At 43.0% G+C, this 18,783-nt stretch overlaps 2 protein-coding genes across 14 annotated transcripts in view; one reads left to right on the forward strand and one right to left on the reverse strand.

Annotated features, from left to right (window-relative positions):
* Positions 1-5,642, reverse strand: part of itpkb (inositol-trisphosphate 3-kinase B) — a 17,129-nt gene extending 11,487 nt beyond the window's left edge. The window contains exons 1-4 of the mRNA XM_058056255.2: positions 5,326-5,642; positions 3,281-3,452; positions 2,338-2,719; positions 1,230-2,108 (exon numbers count right to left, since the gene is read on the reverse strand). Coding sequence (XP_057912238.2) covers positions 1,230-2,108; positions 2,338-2,719; positions 3,281-3,327 — 1,308 coding nt within the window. The 5' untranslated portion in view covers positions 3,328-3,452; positions 5,326-5,642. The remainder of the gene's footprint in view (positions 1-1,229; positions 2,109-2,337; positions 2,720-3,280; positions 3,453-5,325) is intronic.
* Positions 5,643-10,320: 4,678 nt separating this feature from the next.
* epb41l2 (erythrocyte membrane protein band 4.1 like 2) overlaps positions 10,321-18,783 on the forward strand; it is a 38,906-nt gene continuing 30,443 nt past the window's right edge. For 10 of the 13 annotated variants that reach the window (XM_058057453.2, XM_058057450.2, XM_058057456.2 and 7 more), the window contains exon 1: positions 10,354-10,521. The gene's annotated coding sequence lies outside the window, so the exon portion shown is untranslated. Of the gene's footprint in view, positions 10,522-18,141; positions 18,260-18,783 lie in introns of those variants that run through there. The other 3 variants (XM_058057452.2, XM_058057457.2, XM_058057451.2) reach the window with 3 other exon arrangements.

Genomic DNA, 18,783 nt, shown 5'->3' on the forward strand with positions numbered 1-18,783 from the left:
CACTTCGTAGCAAACGAGCAAACGATCCACGTCTGATAGGCATTGAACTTTCTGTTGGAAGCAGAGCACTCCTGTCATACTCAGCAGTGGTTCTCAACTGGCGGGTCGGGACCTCAAAAGGGTGGGTCGCAAAAATCACATTAAAATGTGGAATATACAACCATTTTTTAAATATTTTAAATGTAATAATTGTGAATTATTTGTATGCATGCAGTTATGATCGCCCTCGTTTTTTTTTTTAAAAATTACTTAATAAATTTTTCACTTTGGACATCCTAGTGTTTCAAAAGATGACTTTGCCAATTTTAAAAAACAAATACAATTGCTTGGTTTGACTTAAATATTAAAGTATAAATCAATAAAATAAATATTTGAAAAATAAATAAAATGACTTAAAATTATACAAAATAAGAACAAATAAATGAAAATAAAAATGACTTAAATAAAAGTGCAAAAAAAATAGATCAGTGGATTCCTAAAAACAAAATAGAGGATCTTCAACTTGGTGGCAGATTCCTTAAAAAGTTTTTTTTCCCACAAAACAGCAAATCTGCATTCGATTCAGTATTAATGTCATATAGAACAACCTTTTTTAGTCGACGGACTGGTTAGCTGGTTAGCTTCCCAACAAACCTCCTTCAAAGTGCGTGCGTGTACATGTAATGTCATGAAATGTTATTTATTACCGCATATGTCGTGTATAAACCAAAAAACAAGCCCACCGTAACCAAAGGTCTTATGAAGATGACCACTGATGTGAAAGAAAAGATGGCTACCAACAACACATTTCCAGCAATCACAATAAAAGCACTGGCCGTTACATCCTGTCTGACGGCAATGAATAAAGATCTCACAACAGTACATGAAATTAAATGCACGACGTGAATTCGAACTCACCATGGGTACCAGTCTGGAGTTTGTTTTCCAGAGAGAAGATCATCACGATTGTTTGCTGTGTGGGTGACGGGCATTGTGCCAACATGACAAATACGCAGACCAGCGCTCAACACACAAAAAGTCATCAAAGCTAACCTCTATGCATTCACACTTATTGATAAGTCACCGTTGATGCACTACATTGCTGATGGGGATGTCATACAACGTCATGTCAAATCAGAACTAACCCTTAAAAATATAGAGGATCTTTGATCTGTGACTAGTACTATACTATTTGCAGTACAGTATATACCGAGAAACACAAAGCCCCCAAGTGACCCGAATGGACTTACTGCTTTCTGTTGAGAAGTGAGTTGCGCTGGGTTGAGAAGCTGCTCCCCTCTCTCCGTATCGCTGGAAATATCCTCCTCCGACTCTTCCCAAGACGAGGAGAACCCTGCGGAGGACGCCGAGGAGGAGGACAGCTTCCTGAGGGAGCGTGCTGAGGCGTTCGATTGGAGCGTGAGGCTAGGATTGGGACCCGGGGTTCCCCCGTGATGCGCCGTTTGAGGATGGCTTTCTAGACCGTGGTCTGTGATGATGACGGCGGGGATGGAGGGAAGGACGGCGGGAGTGGGGTGGTCCAGCAAACAAGGGGGGCTCTGGCTGCTTTGAAGCCCAGGTGAAGTAGCGGTGTCTGGGTTAGCTTCCAGCATGTCAGCCTCAGTCTGGAGCAGCACCTCAAGACCCGACTGTTGTCCTTCTCTCATTTCTCTCTCCTTTGAATCTCCGTCATCTGCTGGTGTTTGTTTATTTTCCTTCTCCCCGCTGTCTTCTTTTATCTCTCCATCTTTGGCTGCCTGCGCGTCCGAGGTCTCCTGGGGTCCGTGGACAAGAAGCGGTCCATCTAGAGAGGGAGTGTGTATTGTTTCTGAATGGCCACCATTCTGACCACACAATGTCTTTGTCTCACAGTAGTTTATTTTAATAACACTACTTTCTCCTTCCTCGTCCTCCCCTTCTCTCCCATTTTGGAAAACAGGAGGGACTTGACTCTGGTGGGCCCGGGTCACTGAGCATTGGAGATCTGCGCTGTGATGGCCAGGACGGGGCGGGACTTGGCCTCCCACCGTTCGTCTCAGAGAGCGAGGGCTGCGTTGAAGCTCGGTATTAAGCACGTGGGCACGCATCCCAGAAATGTGGGCCTCGAAAAGGCCCACTTTTCCTTTGACCTGCAACACAGTGAGACAGGTGAAGGCTTGAACTGAAGCTCCATTGTGAAGCATCGAGGAGAAAAAGGTTGCATTTCTTGTCAAGCTGACCATAGAAATAGAGCTCATTGCAACATATTGTAGGTCTGTCCTGGCTGCTCAGTACAACATGTCTAAAGCAACAAAAGAAGAAGAAACAGTACAGCAGAATTTACACATTGTGAAGCAGTAAGCTTATCTATACTCTCACCTCCACGTTCTGCAGCTCTTTGTGAATCTGCAGCAGTTGTGCTTGGCGTCTCCTCTCCTCTTGCTTCTCTCCACCTCCTGCCGCTGCTCCCGACTCTTCCTCCTCATCCCGTTCCTCAGCTCCGGACGAGCTCAGCCGCCTGACTCGTTGACCCACGTTGACGCCGAGGAGCTCTGGGCACCGTGGCGAAGGGGAGCGAGCGCGAGGGGTGACAGCGAGGGTGTCACCTGTACGTCCTTTAGGGCTGGTTGAGCTGATTAGACCCCTGCCCAGCAGCTGGCAGTAGGTACCCCGATCTGGAACCGGCAGCACCGGCCGGCCAACCGGGAGCTGGGAGACATCTCGGGAGCTGGAACTTTGCTGAGTGTGAAACTGATTACCGCTGTGATCGGGGAGGAAAGGACCACATGATACACGATCAATACTGCCATTATCTATAAAAACGGTGATTTGACGAACTAAAGAAAAATGAGGAACAAAGTTGACAGATTTTTTTAAACAATAATCCATCACAAGGTTAAAGATGATCTATTATGCTCATTTATGTGGAGTTGTGGACTCCTTTCTAGACCTTCCAGATTCCTGTACCTCCTTCTGCAGTGTTTCCATGGACTTCCTGCTCTAGGTACGCCCACTGTGCTATGACTGGTTACACTCCCAAGTGCTCCCAAGGACCTATGTAGGTCCACGTTTACTGAGTGCAGGGAATCTGCAGCCCATACAAGGAAGTCCGGATCGCATGTTAGTCTGTAGAGCCATTCAAAACTTCATTCAGGGCTAACTTCCAAATAGTTTAACATGAGGATACCACATTGAAAAAACAGCTAGAGGTCAGAAAAGTAGAAAAAGCATAATAGGTCCCCTTTATATATCACAATAGTTCACCATATTTGATATTTTCACACTACCAAATTAAACTTTTATTAGATCAAGATCCACTTACCCGTTCATGATTCCAAGGCTGTTACGATTTAAGGCAGACGCTGCCATCCCTGCAGCCGGGACAGGGAACCTGAAGGCTGGGTAAACATCTGACGAGCTCCCCTTCCAATACAAGGAGCTCCAAAGAATAGCTTAGAGAGTCAAGGTTGGGGGGTTGGAACTTTGTAGAAACCCTGCCGGACACAAAAAGAAAGACAAATCACATCAAATTAACTGGAACAAGAAAAAAAAAACATTTCAAAGACTGAGACTGTCCATTCTCGGTCGGACAACCGTGCATCGCTTAGTGAGTCACGAGCGGAGAAGATTATTCACAATGTCCTGAGAGTTAGCCTCAAAAATAAAAGATAACCATTGTTCTGACTGGGGAAGGGAAAATAACAAGAGACAAGGATGAGGGATGACCACGAGAGAAAAGGCGAGGAAATAGGTTTCACAATGTTTTGGAGAAGATGAGATTTGTAGTAAGCCGTGGATGGAAAAAAAAGCTGCCTGCCAAACATTCTTATAAATAGAGAGCAATTCTTTTCCAAAGTTGAAAGCCTCGAGGCCATCATAGGACTGACTCCACAAGCTTTTACTCAGAAGCTCACTGCAATTCAGTAGCAGTATCAGACACTAGCCAAGGTTATGGTTATAGTCGAAAAAGAATTCTCGTTTCATTTTTTACTGTAGTACTTACTACAAGTACTGTACATACTGTTCACAATCGAGGGAAGGATGGAGCGTGAGATTAACATGCGCATTGGTGCAGTGTCTGCATCGGTCCGTTGTGGTGAAGAGGGAGCTTAGCTGAAAAACAAAGCTCTCAATTTACCGGGCAATCTACTATTATACCCTCACTTAGGGTCGTAACCTTTGGGGAGGGACTGAAAGGACAAGATCCCGGGTACAAGCAGCCGAGAAGAGTTTTCTCTGTAGGGTGACTGGGCTCTCCAAGAGAGGAACTTCAGTAAAAACGCTGCTCCTCCGCATTGAGAGGAGCCAGATGAGGTGGCTCAGGCAACTGGTCAGGATGCCTCCGTGGTGAGGTGGTCAGGGCACGTCCGACCAGTAAGGGGCCTCAAAAAAGACCCAGATCACGCTCAACTGGCCGGGGAACACCTTAGGATCCAATGGGAGGAGCTAAACAAAGTATACTACTTTGATTAGTATAAATCCTGCTAACTGAGAGTGTTGTGTGATTCAAATGTCTTTGCAAATTCGTTTTCTATGCCGGTCCAGGGGCAATGTGTGTGTCTGTGTTCCAGAGCGACTCCAAATTTGAGTTAGAAACCCAATTTTTCCACACCAACTAATCACCCAGGCAGCAACTATGTGAAGAAGCCTCTCAAAGCCCCTTTGGCTCATTTAAATCCTGCTGGTATTCCCGTCATGTACGGCCTTAAACTGCCCCGGGGATGTTCTTCCGCCCCAAGCAGAGAGGAACAATCACCCGGCTTTCCTCCTTTTTGGGGGGGGGGGGATCAGGAAGTGACACAATTGCAGGGAAATAGTTCAGTTAGTGGTCACAGACAGGATCATCTGAATCAGAGTTTGAGATTAAGGGGGGGATTGGGGAACAGCAATAGGGGAGATGATGGAATGTGTTGTGTTTACAGGCCATTCTGGCTGCAACTTCTTTTACTGTCTACACACTTGCTTGTTTGCTTTTATTAAAGATTGTTATTCTAATGGGAAAAAAAGCGTGTTTCTAAATTAACCCTTAAATTTTTCCATGATGGACTGGCAAACAATACAGTACAATTTTGTCTTTAGGCCCTCTTGTCGGTGTCTTTTATAAATCTTCAATATTTACTTACATACAAAAACAGTTGAGCTGAAAAGCCAATATTGGGGGTCAATATTTGTTGGCAGTATTTAAGTAAGATGGAAAGTATGTCAATTATTGTGGGAAAAGATGTGGATAAGTGTGTATGAGTATGGATAAAAACTCATAATACAGTAGTGCTCGTACATTACATCCTACTGTTGTTGCATGAATATAAACATTGGTATTAGAGAGAATAGCTTCTCTTTTACGGGTATTAAAGTGCAGAACCCTACCTTATAAGCTCTTCTCTGCAAGATGTCTTCTTTTAAATTACTCAAAAATGATTAAAATTGTTTTAAGCTGTTTATTCGCTGCTCTGAAACTTGTTCGCCGTCCGAGCTAGCTAAGAAACTCCACCAGGATTTCCAAACAAGATTACAGAGACCGTCTTCCTTGATTGTTTTCCTCTCGGTTCGTGTCGCTAAAAGCCGGCAGATGTGACACCCGGCCCCGGGGGTGGCTGTCCGGGAGGTGCGTGGCGCCCTGTGAGCAGCTCCGCAACTCCATCCACAAGTGAGAAGGATCTCCATACGCCGCCGTTGCCGTTCGTCTACGCGAAGCAGGAAGTCACCAGAAGGGGGTGCGCGCGCACTCACAAACAAACGCGCTCATTCAAGGCGCTGGTAAACCACAACATGACGTCACTGGTCATGCTCACCGGACTGGACAGACTATTGTCATTCAATTCAACTTTATTTACAGAGAGACAATTCATTTCTGATCAAAAGAGTACAAAAGTATATAAATACTCAGGTAAAAGGAATGTACTTTTAATATGTACTCAGTAATACTACTGCTTACATGTAAAGTGTATACTGAAAAAAGTACAGGCACAGAGTTTAAAAACAACTTTAAAAATCTATACAATTACATTAGAGCGAGTGTATTTGTTCCTTTTTCAATCTGCTACGACTAAACAATATTTGCTCACCTGGGATGCATGGCCATCAAGTGGTTAGTGCCGTTGTCCCACAGCAAGAAGGTTCCGGGTTTGAGTCCCAGCTCTGGCCTTTTCCATATAGAGTCTGCAGGGATCCTCCAGTTGAGGGCAGGGCAGACTAATACTTTTATATAGTAATAGAATAAGTCTGAATTTATTTATGTGTGTGTGTGTGTGTGTATACATGTAACTTTACTTTTACTTTTCATCTATTGTGTTTGAAATGGAGGAAGTATCCCAAATGATACACTGTTGTTCAGTTTCCGAAGCGAAACTGAACATGAAAGATCAGTGTGGAAATGAGGAAACTGGCAACAAGAACAGAATCATGTAACAATGTCTTTGTCGTTCTCTTGACATCTGTGTTAGAAAAGTACTCTTCATGTCTCTAAAGTGATGAAAACATTTGTTTCAAGTCTATTTGAGCATCAAATCTTCGGGTCATATAATCGCTCGCTAATTTTTTTTTTTTGTAGAAGGTTTTGGTTTTAATTTTTTCTTCAAATAGATTTTGTGCTCGCATTATCCTAAATAAAGATGATTTGTATAGTTCAAGGGTGATCAGAGTCAATAATGTTCCCTTCCAAGTCCACCAAAGTCCATGTGATCTTTTCTCAGGGAAGGTGTTGTCATGCTATTCAAACATATGTATATTAAATATAAACAATAAAAGCAAAAGTTAGGGCATAGGGGGTCAAACTCAGGCATGGGGGCCAAATCTGGCCTGTGCAACTGTTTGGAAAACAGCATGGAAGCCACCCGCCTCTTGGGCCTTATCAAACAAAGCGCTTACAGCCTTAATCTGCATGATTAAGCGATGCAAAATTATGCCTCTGGTATTTTCATTTAAAAAGTGAAAACAATACTTTTACATAGCACAGAATTCACAACCATTCTTAATGAGGATTCAGAACAAATGTCAAAATAATACAAAGCTAAAAACAGCATTCTAACTATGACACCCTGTCTGTACAAAATAACACCTTAAATAACATGCAGTCAAAAGTGAAGCAAAGCATGTTGGGAAATGCATAAGTCATATATGCACACACTAACATTGCACAGCATGCACGGGGAAGCAGAGAAAAGGTGCGCTTCCTTCACCAATTACGTTGGCTAAAAGGACAGGAAGGTTTTTTAATACTTTCAATATGCTGACATACAGTATAATGTCAGGATAAATAATAAGGGGAGAGGGGGGTCCAGTTCGTCCCACAACCTAAAGTAGGCTTTGACACCCCAGTTGACACCCCTACACTAGGGTGTGGTGAGATAGTCGACGCTGCCCTCTAGTGGTCAGTCGGTACATTTCTCTAGCTGCTCTTTGTGGTGCTGCAGGGGATTTGTTAATATATAAACAGAGAAAACCCAAATGTTTGTTATGTCACAAATTTGTGGTTATGCAAAATATTTCATAATTATGTCTTTTTTTTAACAATTTGACTTTTTTTTTAAACAATTTGACTTTTTTTTTTAACTGTATGACCGTATGACCCTTTTTTCTTTCTTTTCTATAGCTTTTTAAGGCCTCTGTCATTCAGTTCTTCCTTACACGACACCTGATCCTAGCGTTTAGAGTTACCGTGCACACAAAAGGTGTGAGAGAACGATGGGAGCTTGACTTCACCCCAAGCAAACAGGTGCGGGGCGAGAGAACAGTATAGGTTATTGTGTTTGCACAGCACAACGAGGTGTTTACGAGTGTCAGAGCTGTTCAACAACTGCTGCACCTGCTGTCGTCAGGTAAAACTATATGGTTTGCTGGTACATATCCATCATAATGCGTGCTTTTTCTACTTACGGGCTACCCTGGCGTCTTTGTTGACACACATTTGCATGCTGTAAAGTGTTTGATGGGCATTATTTTGCCTTCATGAACAACCACAATGGTGTGGAAAAACAAAAACAAAGAAAATGTGATTGAAGTGTAGACTTTGAACTTTAATTGAAGAGTTTTTCCAAAATATAGCATTTATCATTTTGCAAATACAGCCATTTTTTCAGGGGGTCAGAAGTATAGACATTGTTTGTGTTGGTGCAAACAGTGTCGTTCTCAAAATTAGGGATGTTCTGATTCCCATCACCCACGAATGATACCAATCACAGGATTAACTGCACATTTTTACTTCATTTATGCGCCTTTATTTGTGTTGAACAATTTTTGTACTATTTGACACAAACCCGAATTGAATTTGATGCAGGTTTTAGAGCAATGCCGAATACATGGGACATAAACTGGTTACTGATTTTTTTCACTCAAGATAAAAATCAAATATAATAAAAGAACACAAATAAATAGGCCCAGGTTGCAGAGATCCCGACGAACATGAAATCCACTCCCACTCCCTGAGACAAAAATGAGCTCCAAACTAACCGCATTGCTTGTTTGATGCAAAAAAAAAGTGGAAAGGTAATGGGTCTGATCAAATATGCTGGCACGGATTGAAGCCGTTCAGGTTTTACAGACTAGTGTTGATTCTGGCGGGACAAAGTGTACATACTAGGTAGGATTTGCCGCCACACGATCGTTTTTTGTGATTGGCTTTGAAAGGCATCACATGTTTTTTGTGGAAATCAATGACCATTGGATCGGAGCATCCCTAATATTTATCCCAATCATTATTTCTTCATGACATCCAGGAAATGTGATTGACTTGGCGTTTCACAGCTTTCCTACCAACCTACTAAATATTACTGAGGGCCTTTTTCCTGCAAGTAAGCATCTCCAGGCACCAGCATGTCTCGTCATCAATCTCAGGCCCCGGTTCATTCTGCTGGCCGTCACATTTACTGCCTTCTAAACAAGAGATTCTTTTGAGCATAGCTGCGTGATAAGACGCCTGTTCCTCCAGAGATGGCTGCACTCGGGCGAGCATGGCCGATGTTTGGCTGTCCAGATGGCAGCGTCGGGGTAATTCCCCTCAGGGAGAACACTAACCACTAATCCCCCCCTCGTCCTCCTTTAAGAGAATCCATGCTGCCTGCATGACTTGAGTGAGCTTCTCTGGCTTGAAGCAAGGACAGTTTGTGGTGTCGCTCGCTGCACAAATCTGTGGCTTTACGGCTGAAAGTGTGATTGGCGTTGGTGCCTCTGGGTGTTGTCGTGGGGAAGGGAGGCGGAGAGCCTTTCAGATCAGGGCAGGCTTATTAGGTGCACAGTGTATCAACTGTGCTAATCTCTGTGTGGGAACTATTCTTGCAATGAGGAAGCTCTGACAAGCAGGTACACTTTTAGTCACCTTTGTTTCTGTGTGTTGTATAGAAGTAGGCATGCCTCAGGGGGTATTTGCAGGCATCTATATCTTTTACTGAAAGCGCAAGTTCAACACTTTTTTCACCGATACTCAGTACTTGTATGTACTTTTATGTGAAATATCTGCCTAGCATTATCATGATACATTTAAAGGCAATTAGAATATGAAAAAGAAGCCAATGCAAATAATTTGACAACAGTAGATGACACTGACAACAAAACAGGACTATTTTGTTGAAGTTTATAATTAAACTTGAACTATGTTTTCACTACCCTTGTGACGTTATAATCAGATTGAGGAGGTTTGCTCCCCTGCTGTGTAGGCCGGTCATCAACAATGATCTATATTGATTCCACACCTGACAAAAGTTATGTGCCTCACTTTTACTGTGTTATGTTTGCATGTAACCACTGGAGGGATTGATCTTTTTTGTAGCAGTGGTCGTAGATGCAGCATATAAAATAATCTTGTGGTCTGATTGTCTGTCCTTTTCTATCTATTTGTTTATGCCTCTACGCCCGTGCTTGCCTGCTGGATGCATGATGCTCTGCAAATGGTGAGTTCACTGCAAAAAACAACCCCCTTCTTTTTGTTATAAATATGCATTTAAGCTTAGTCTATTATGCATACCATTTATTATATTATTAACAATCTTTAGGGTTTGATAATTTCTAGTCTTTCGTGGATGTAAACACCAATTTGCCTTTCACTATAAGCCAATTAAACTCCTGTAATCTGTATGTGTGAGAAAGCAAGTGGTGAAAAACACTTACCTCCTGCATACATGTATTCTTAGAATGATTGCCTATGTGTCGGATAATACTGGGGTAAATATTTTAATAATTCTAAATATGTAAACTTTGTTGTGTTGTAATGTGCAGTGGCAATAAACAGGCTGTAGTGACTATCCCTGTCCTTCGGAGGGGGCTAGAGCGTCACACGACTCGAAGCTACATCCCTCTGCAAAGCGACTGGCCAATCACGTCACGTCTTTTCATGAAGCAATTCATATCAGCCAATGAGAGAGCCAAACGAGACATGTTTTAGATTATGGGGTGGGTCTTGGTGATGATTGACACGTCTTGCCTTGCGCCCGAGCCAGGTTTTCGGCGAGGACGCGTCTAGTCTCGTGTGGATTTCCTTTTTCCACACGATAGAGGAATAATTTCGGGAAGCAAACCGAGAGGCTACGATTGCAAGGTACATATACATATCGCTCGGGATTTTTCAAAAAGGTAATGATACTGGTTTTTGCTCCCCTTTAAATCACGTGATGGTGGTCACCGTCGTGTTGTACTCAATGAAATTGATGTATTTGGTCAAGTAAAAACTACATGTGTTCCATTTGTTCATTCAAATTCCACAAACTGATTCCCTTAGCTTATTTAGAGCCATTTTTAAGGAGTTTTCTCGTGGTTGTCGCCATCACCTCAACTAACGCATTCGCTTTGCGCGTGCTCTCATTTGCATCGACGGCTATCCCTGTGTAACATTTCCTACGAATATCGCCATTTTAACCACTCAAATGACCCTGCTCCATTTTTACTTAGTGGATCCCTACGCTGGTTGTGGCTGTGTTTCCTGGTGTCGGCTTAACGGTTGGCTCCCTCGTGCTAACGCCTTCAAACATCCGCCTCCGTCTCCGTCTCGCGGCTGGGGGAATCATTCATCCGTCCCGCTTCTCTCTTCCCGAAGCACGTCGTAAATAAGATGTTGTAGTCGGGGCTTGACATTTTGTTTAAAAGTGTTTTGTGCTTAATTTTGGAACCAGTGAGCTTTCTAGCATGCTTACCTGTTTCTTGTTCGGGGATAATCCGCATGTTGTTGGCTAGCTTGTTTTACACTCCTCTTGGTTAAATTTTAGCTAGTTTGTTTACAAGGACCTCTGGGAAATGTAGTAGGTTTGCTCAAATCACGTGACCGGTCCTTGGTTATCAAACCGTATATACTGTTACAGTTTCTTCCAGAAATTGCTTCCAGTCAAGATATAACATTACACAGAAACGAGAAAAGGGCTATCATGGAAATCATATTACTGTATATCATAGCAAACCCATGCAAATACGCCCACTAGTGGCAACTCAATACCGAAAGTACGGAAAGTTGTCTGTTGTGCACCCTTCAAATAATCTAACCCCTATATTCGGCGATACTACTTCAAGGCATGCTTGCTTTTGTGATTATAAAATTACCTTGGATGTTTGTGCATACAATGCAAAAACTGCTATGCCGAGGACTGTTTTGCTGTCTGTGAATCTACTAAAACAATTTCAGCCATTGACGTTCTTAACGTTCGCATCTCGTATTACTCAATACTGCCATGTAGATCATAAACTAGCAACATAACATACTAAAATAATGTAACGTAAAAGCAATGTAAATGGCAGTCATTGAAACAGCAATACACAGACCAATATGCTTTATAATTCTTTATAAGTCACTATTATTGTTGCATATTTCCAGGATTTCACTCTAAATTGAACGTCTTCACAGAAAATCGATTGTAATCACTGCTGTGTAATTTGTGGGCATTTTGGAGTTAAGTATCGAGTGTATGGAAACAGGAAGGATTTCGTCCTCCGACTGTGAATGCATCTGCCCTCTGTGTGGAGAGTTCATCTACAACCGTCCATTCTCAGCCTCTCAGGACGCGTAGAAGAACAGTGGCGGCTCTGTCCCAACTCGCTAATGAGAAGACTTAATTGGTTTGCTCTGCCGAGAGATTCCTCTGCTCATTATAGGTAGCGGTCAGAATGAGGAGTGGATATTAGTTGTATTTTTTGCTGTACTTGTGTTTTTTTTTTTAATGCAAAACAGTTGAGAGTGACTCATCAGCGCCTCTGCTGGGTGCAGCGTGTCGTGCACATCAAGTTAATATCGGCGTACTGTACATCATTTAGCATTAGCTCCCATCGGTTGACAATGGAGAAAGAGGAGGAGGAGGAGAGCACAGTCCGAGGCTAAAATAGGAAAGCGGATGGACGACATGGAGAGAGGGAACTTACAGGCAGGAAGTGAGAAAGAGGCTGAGCGAGGGCGACAGAGAGAGTGAGTGATATTGCTTAACCATTCGGAAAGGCTATGGGAACATCACTAGTGTGCTGGTGTGTATGTGTGCGCATCAACCCACGCTGGCATCCCCACTGTCACTTGTGATGCCTTCATTTTTAAAATTAATGCTTCCCATAGGAAATAATGCACATAGAAGTTGTCTCTTCTGGGGTCAAACTGTTGCCATCATGAATACTCTGTTTAACTGTGTTTTAAGTTAAACACCCTTGCTTTAGAGAGTAGATGTCTGGGAATTGCTATGATTTGCTGTGATTTGGTATCCACCTTGCAGTGTAGTCATTCATGTGCTGCTTTCCAAAGGAAGTGCAATTTCAAGTTCATTCATTCTATCATTCATTCTTCTGAGCAGAAAGTCGTTTGTAAATGTGGCTCCTTTTTGAAAGCTGGAATGACAAGTAAACACGTACATCGCCTCTTGTGACATGGAGGCGCTGGGAGGAATCGTCGAATTGAGCGCTCGTTCGTGACCGCTCGCCCCGGACCTCAAAGCGTTACATGACGGTGGGCACGACGGGAATCAAAGTCATACCGAGAAAGATCAGAAAGCTGCAGAGTGAAAGAACACTGTAATGCAATGTTCAGCCCATTGCTGCCCAGGAGGCTGCGGGGGCAACAAGGATGGAGATATAAGGAACACGTGGGTTGGGTTGGAGGGGGCAAAGAGGACTCTGGAGAGATGAGAAGCATTGAGTGTATAAAACAGTTATTATGTGCTGTGTTTATTGAACTGTGGATGTAATTGTGAATTGAGTGAATAGCTCCTTTAAGACCAACAACAAATCACTTTAGGAGAAACTGACTCCCTCAGCAAGTGTCCAAGTCAAAGGAGCCAAGGAATCAAACAACAACAAAACAGAAAGTGGTCCTGTGGCTTTGGCGGGGGTCCAGAAGTAGTTAAAAACGAATTAATCAGCATCGGGTCATGTTCTCACAGAGAGGAAGTGAACCCCCGTCGTTTTCATAAAGGCCACTTCTTCGACAAGCGTTGTGATTAAAGGACATACGAGGCAAGCAGGCTGAAGGCACTGATTGATCGTCTCATTCATCACTTGCGTCATTAATCAGCTTTGTGATGTTGATGCCTGATTGGATTGCCCGAGAAGGAGGAAGGCATGATGGCGCCCATCCATTCCAGTATGGTATCGGGTTGAGATACCAGCACGATTCACGTATCATAGGTTTCCCATATAACCAAGCTGCATTTGCTGATATTCTTTTGGCACGGTTGAAACTGAAATTAACCTGTTTTGTTTGATAAAACGATTGTTGATCAACCACTGCTCATCATTCTCGGGGGGGCTATCAAAATAGAAACGTTTTCAGGTCAAAACAGCAAAGTATTTTATTGTTTTTAACCTATTCCAACTTTGGTTTGTCACATGGTTCTGTCTTTATGTCAGTTCACAGCGCCACACGATGGCGTGCCTTGTGTGTTACATCGATTTCACCCAGTGATCTGTTCCTGTCTGGATGAGACTTTTTACTAATCTGGCACCGGGTGGACAGAGCCTTAGAGCAAATGTAGACGCTACAATAATAATACTAAAGCAAACAGAGCGTGGTAGACTATGGTCTAGACTGCGGCATAGTAAGAGTGTAAAAGTTCTCCTCCCATTTGTGTGGAAGTGGTAAGTTTTTGTCTTCTTCCTGTAAGTTTAGAAGAAATAAATTTGAGGCAAACTGGTTAGTTGGCTAGGTCGTTATTCTCGCTAGCTTGCTATTTAGCAGTCGCTAACAATGAATAATAGGAGTGTAAAGGTGACTATAGGCGTGTCATTTCACGTCTACAGTATTTCGGAAGTGGGAAATAAGTTGTCTATGCTCCATATCGTGGAGTTTAATTTAGCGCGATGGTGTATGGAAACAATAAACTGCTATAAACCAGGGATGACAGTATCTGTATCCATAGGCGACCACAGTTTCTAATAAGAAAGTTGGTTCCCATCCAAATTAGGAATGTTCAAAATCTTACCGTTTCTACGATATGAGCAAAAATGGAGGTGTAGCGCAGCCACTCCATGGAAATATTTGTCACGTCCTCGCCGTGTTCCTCGCAGTCGGAACTGGGCTTTGATATGTTGCCAAAAGTTGTTGGCTGCCTTGTTAGCGTGACCCGAACAGATTTTCCATAGCCCGTCTGTTTTGTGAAATAGGTTGTTACAGGTCCGGAGAGATCGCAGCAGAGAAATGATCACAAACAACGACTGTATGTACATTAATGATATTTAATGGTAAAACACACAGCAGTTCACAACTTTTCCCATCATGAGTTATTATGCTAGACACAAGCTGTCACCCCCATGCCCCCACATAACACTCCAATCAACACAGTTCGAATCCAGAATAGCGTACCTTACCGTTGACAGAGGGCGGAGAGCCAAAAACCCCGGTAGAGTAATCTGGAAACCGAAAGCTGGACACTCGTGCACAGTTCACAGCAGACTCTCACCGGGATTGAGCGCCTCCGCCCTCTGTCAACGGTAAGGTATGCTATTCTGGATTCGAACTGTGTTGATTGGAGTGTTATGTGGGGGCATAGGGGTGACAGCTTATGTCTAGCATAATAACTCATGAAGGAGTGTTGTGTGGGGGCATAGGGGTGATCAGCTTGTGTCTAGCATAACTCATGATGGAGTGTTATGTGGGGGCATAGGGGTGATCAGCTTGTGTCTAGCATAATAACTTGAGGGGAAGTGTTGTGAACTGCTGTGTGTTTTACCATTAAATATCATTAATGTACATACAGTCGTTGTTTGTGATCATTTCTCTGCTGCGATCTCTCCGGACCTGTAACAACCTATTTCACAAAACACCGTCTAAAAAGCTGTTTTAAAAAATGATTGAAATGTAGTTGACCACATCAGAACATTTTGAAAGGAGGATTAGGGCCATAGGTGTGAATGTGAGTGTGAATACTGTATCTTGTTTCCTCTCAGTTAGTGAGCAAACTCATTATGTTTGGCACCTGTTGTCAACGTCCTCTATGGGCTGTAGATTGCCGTAGCAACACCACACCCACCGCTACCAGCGAGAGAAGCTTGAAAGTGGGTCGTCAGCAGCAGTTTCATCACAGGTTTTGCTGTCTTTCTCCTACCTCCCAGCTAATATTTGTTCTTTTTTTAAAATGCCTCTCTCATGCACGCCTGCCCAGTAAACTCTACCACCTCTGCTGGGACCCGCCCATCATCGCACGCTCACAGTCGCTGGCACAGCCTCACAGTACGGTACTCGCGCCTCGCTGCCCTAATCATGGCTGAATAGTGGAGTTTAGTGGACAACAATGGCAGATATGAGCTGAGCTTTATTCTCAGTCACACAGCGAGAGGTAGAGGCGACACGGAGCTTACTTTCAACTCTGCTGGTCATTGGCAGGTTGTGCTTATGATGCATACAGTGCCTTCCTCAGTCATTATAGGTCGAATATAGTGTCAAAATGCAATTCAATTCATTTGTTCCAGACACCCAAAATATTAACAATAAATGCATTCCATAGAAACAAATTCTAGTTTTAGATGCAGAAAGCAATATGAAATAATTCCAAGTGAGGAATGGATGGAACTTATTGTTGTTGCCGACTACCGTACGTCCTGGCCGGATGGATTCAGTCATGCTTCTCACCTTCTTTAGCAAATTGCTGGCACTCCCAACCTTCTTTGGCCCCATGGTGGGTTATTTAGCAGTCTCGCTCCATATGAAATGCACGGACGGTGAGTCAGCGCCGTACAAGCATTTATGACTCGGTGACACTGCGCTTTGTCTTATTAGCATTGAAAGCGTTTTGAATTTTGTAAGAAGTGTAAGTGAGCTTTGCATAGTAATGACTTGCAGTGCTTTCAGTCTGCTGTATTTGTGCTGTCGCAAACTGCGATGCATGCAATATACCACAATATGTGAAGAAATGAATGCTGTGCAAAGCAACAACAGAAAAAGCTAGTTGGCAATGCACGAGGCAGAAGATGGAGGATCTAATAGACAAACAGACATGCGGACAGAACCACACACACAAACACACACAGATTATCCTTTGTGTAATCCTCACTTTGAGGATCAGTGTGCAGTGTGACAGGACATGAGGCATGTTTTCACACCATCACTGTGTGTAAAACTCAATGAACTGCCTTCCACACAAAATAATAATACTGTCTTTAAACACATTTACACTCTTTCTCTACAGATTTTGCAGATTGTCATTCAATTGTATTCCAGGTTTGGCACACGTGGTGTGTGAAGGAGGGGGAAAAAAAGGAGCATTTCCTGCAGGTCCAGCCTGGCTGTAAATCTGCCCTGGTCCGAAACGGGTTTAGGCACGGCCGTAATCTCTTTTGTCACTTCTATGCTTGCTCAATAATCTTTATTTTTGCTGTGGTAATCTCTTGTGTCCATGGGGGTTTATGGTTGGTGTCCGTGAATGCTGTTGCCATGGCAGCATGTGCCCCCTCCTCGACCGGCCCTTCATGCATGGGTCAGTTTGTATGTACGTGCATCTTTATTATGAACATTTGGCATTGCCAGAGAACCAGGAAACGCCCGTTAATCTGATTCCAATCCATAAAATGCTTTTTGTTATCTTGTGTAATAAGTAGCTTTCTCACTCACTGCTGAGTCACAGTCCCCATAAAATGATGTATCTTACGATCAGGAAGTTGTTGCCGTGACAATGACCTTTTCAACCATTAAGTTGTAAGTGTGTGGAGTTTGGCGCTAACTGAATGTGGACGATAAAAGGCGGAGACGTTATCAGCACTTTGGCTCAAATGAACACACAATTATTTGCTAGGCCGGCGTCATTGTGTGAGAGAGAGTTGGATTTTGCTATTGCTCAAATTTAGTGTGATCAGTGTGTAGAAAAATGGGTACTGCTGTATTTAACACTCTGGGGTCCATTTCATTTACTACCTGGTGAGGTCCCTCCAGGATAAAAAAAAGTCTACCCCAAAAATTGCGAGAAAAATATAAAAGATTACTTTTTTTTTTGCTTAGTTATTTTCCATATAACAAAGGTATAAATGTTAGAGGGCTAGGCTGTATCTCAATGATCAGGGTTGTTTTTTTTTGGTTTGGTTTTTTTTTACAAACTGTTGAGGGACCCCTTGATTCCCTTTGACTTTCATTATAATCGCCATTTTTTAACGCTTTGTCATGAGACAATCTGACCATGCATTTTCTAATGTTTTGTTGAAACAAGTCCAACTTGTCTTATTTATGGTTTAGAATGAGATTGGTCTGTTTTCATATTGTAGGCAATAAGTGTTTCCTGTCGTGGGTTCCTGTGGGAGGTGGGGGGGAGGAGTGAGGCTTAATGATGTAATGGACCGTGACAGCCATGAAACATTTGAAAAACGACACATGTACGTATGTTATTACCACAACTGGCATTGACAGCTGTGGCTGTAGGCAACCTCCTGGTGTAGCTTTTTATCAACTCCAAAAGATTGCAGTAGTTGCATTTGAGGTATGGAATGCCTACATTGTCAACTAAAACTCCCATTGTTTGTATTTTATGCGTCATCCTGATAACTAGCAAACAAACAAATAGTAGTGTCTATTAGTCCTGCACTCTCCTTCACACTCTCTCTCTCTCCCGCCTGCCCCCCCCCCCCCCCCCCCAATTTAGCCTCTCTCTCCATCTCCCCTCTCCCTGTCATTTTCTGCCCTCATTTCCGCGGGTGAAAGTCCCCCCGGGAGGCAGGCTGCACAGCTCGGAGGGAGAGAGCCGGGAGGATGGAGGGAAGGAAAATGACAGCGACAGCTTTGTAGGGCGCTGGGGTTGTTGTGTGTGTGTGTGTGTGTGTGTGTGTGTGTGTGTGTGTGTGGAAAGTGAAGGGAGGAAAGAAGAATAGGGGTAAGAGGAGGACGCACGTTTAGAAAGAGCATAGAAGACCACAAAGAAAACAAGAGAAGGTAAGGGCTGGTGATAATTGAATCAATCAATATGTTGTAGAACATACAGTAAGAACGGGTGGATTTTGCTGGTCTTGTTAGCTTGTTTTGTTGTTGTTAAAGCCTTGGGGACATAACCTTTTATCTGTAGATGTAACGATGACGAGTGCTATATACAGGAGAACCTCTTAAACTCTGAGGCAGTCTCACAGTTCCCATAGGAAACAATGGAAAGGGGAATATTCCATTCCATGTTTAAATGGCCACCATCATAAAACTGTTTCTGAAGACAATGATTTAAAGAGACACTTGTAGCCTTCTTACTGGTGTTAAAGGAAGTTCATGTTAGAATGCTTGACATAGAGGACACGGGTGTCAAACTCATTTTCATTGAGGGCCACATCAGCATAATGCCTGCTCTCTGTAACAGTGAATATATATACTTATATATATATACAGTATATTAATAGAAATATAGAATTCTTGTGATGTTATGCAAATGCATGTGTGCCTATTGTTTTTGTTTTTTATTTTATTATTTCTTA

The sequence above is a fragment of the Doryrhamphus excisus genome, linkage group LG19 (assembly GCF_037039965.1).
Source record: "Doryrhamphus excisus strain RoL-2023G ecotype Guam linkage group LG19, RoL_Dexc_Guam_v1.1, whole genome shotgun sequence".
Classification (NCBI taxonomy): domain Eukaryota; kingdom Metazoa; phylum Chordata; class Actinopteri; order Syngnathiformes; family Syngnathidae; genus Doryrhamphus; species Doryrhamphus excisus.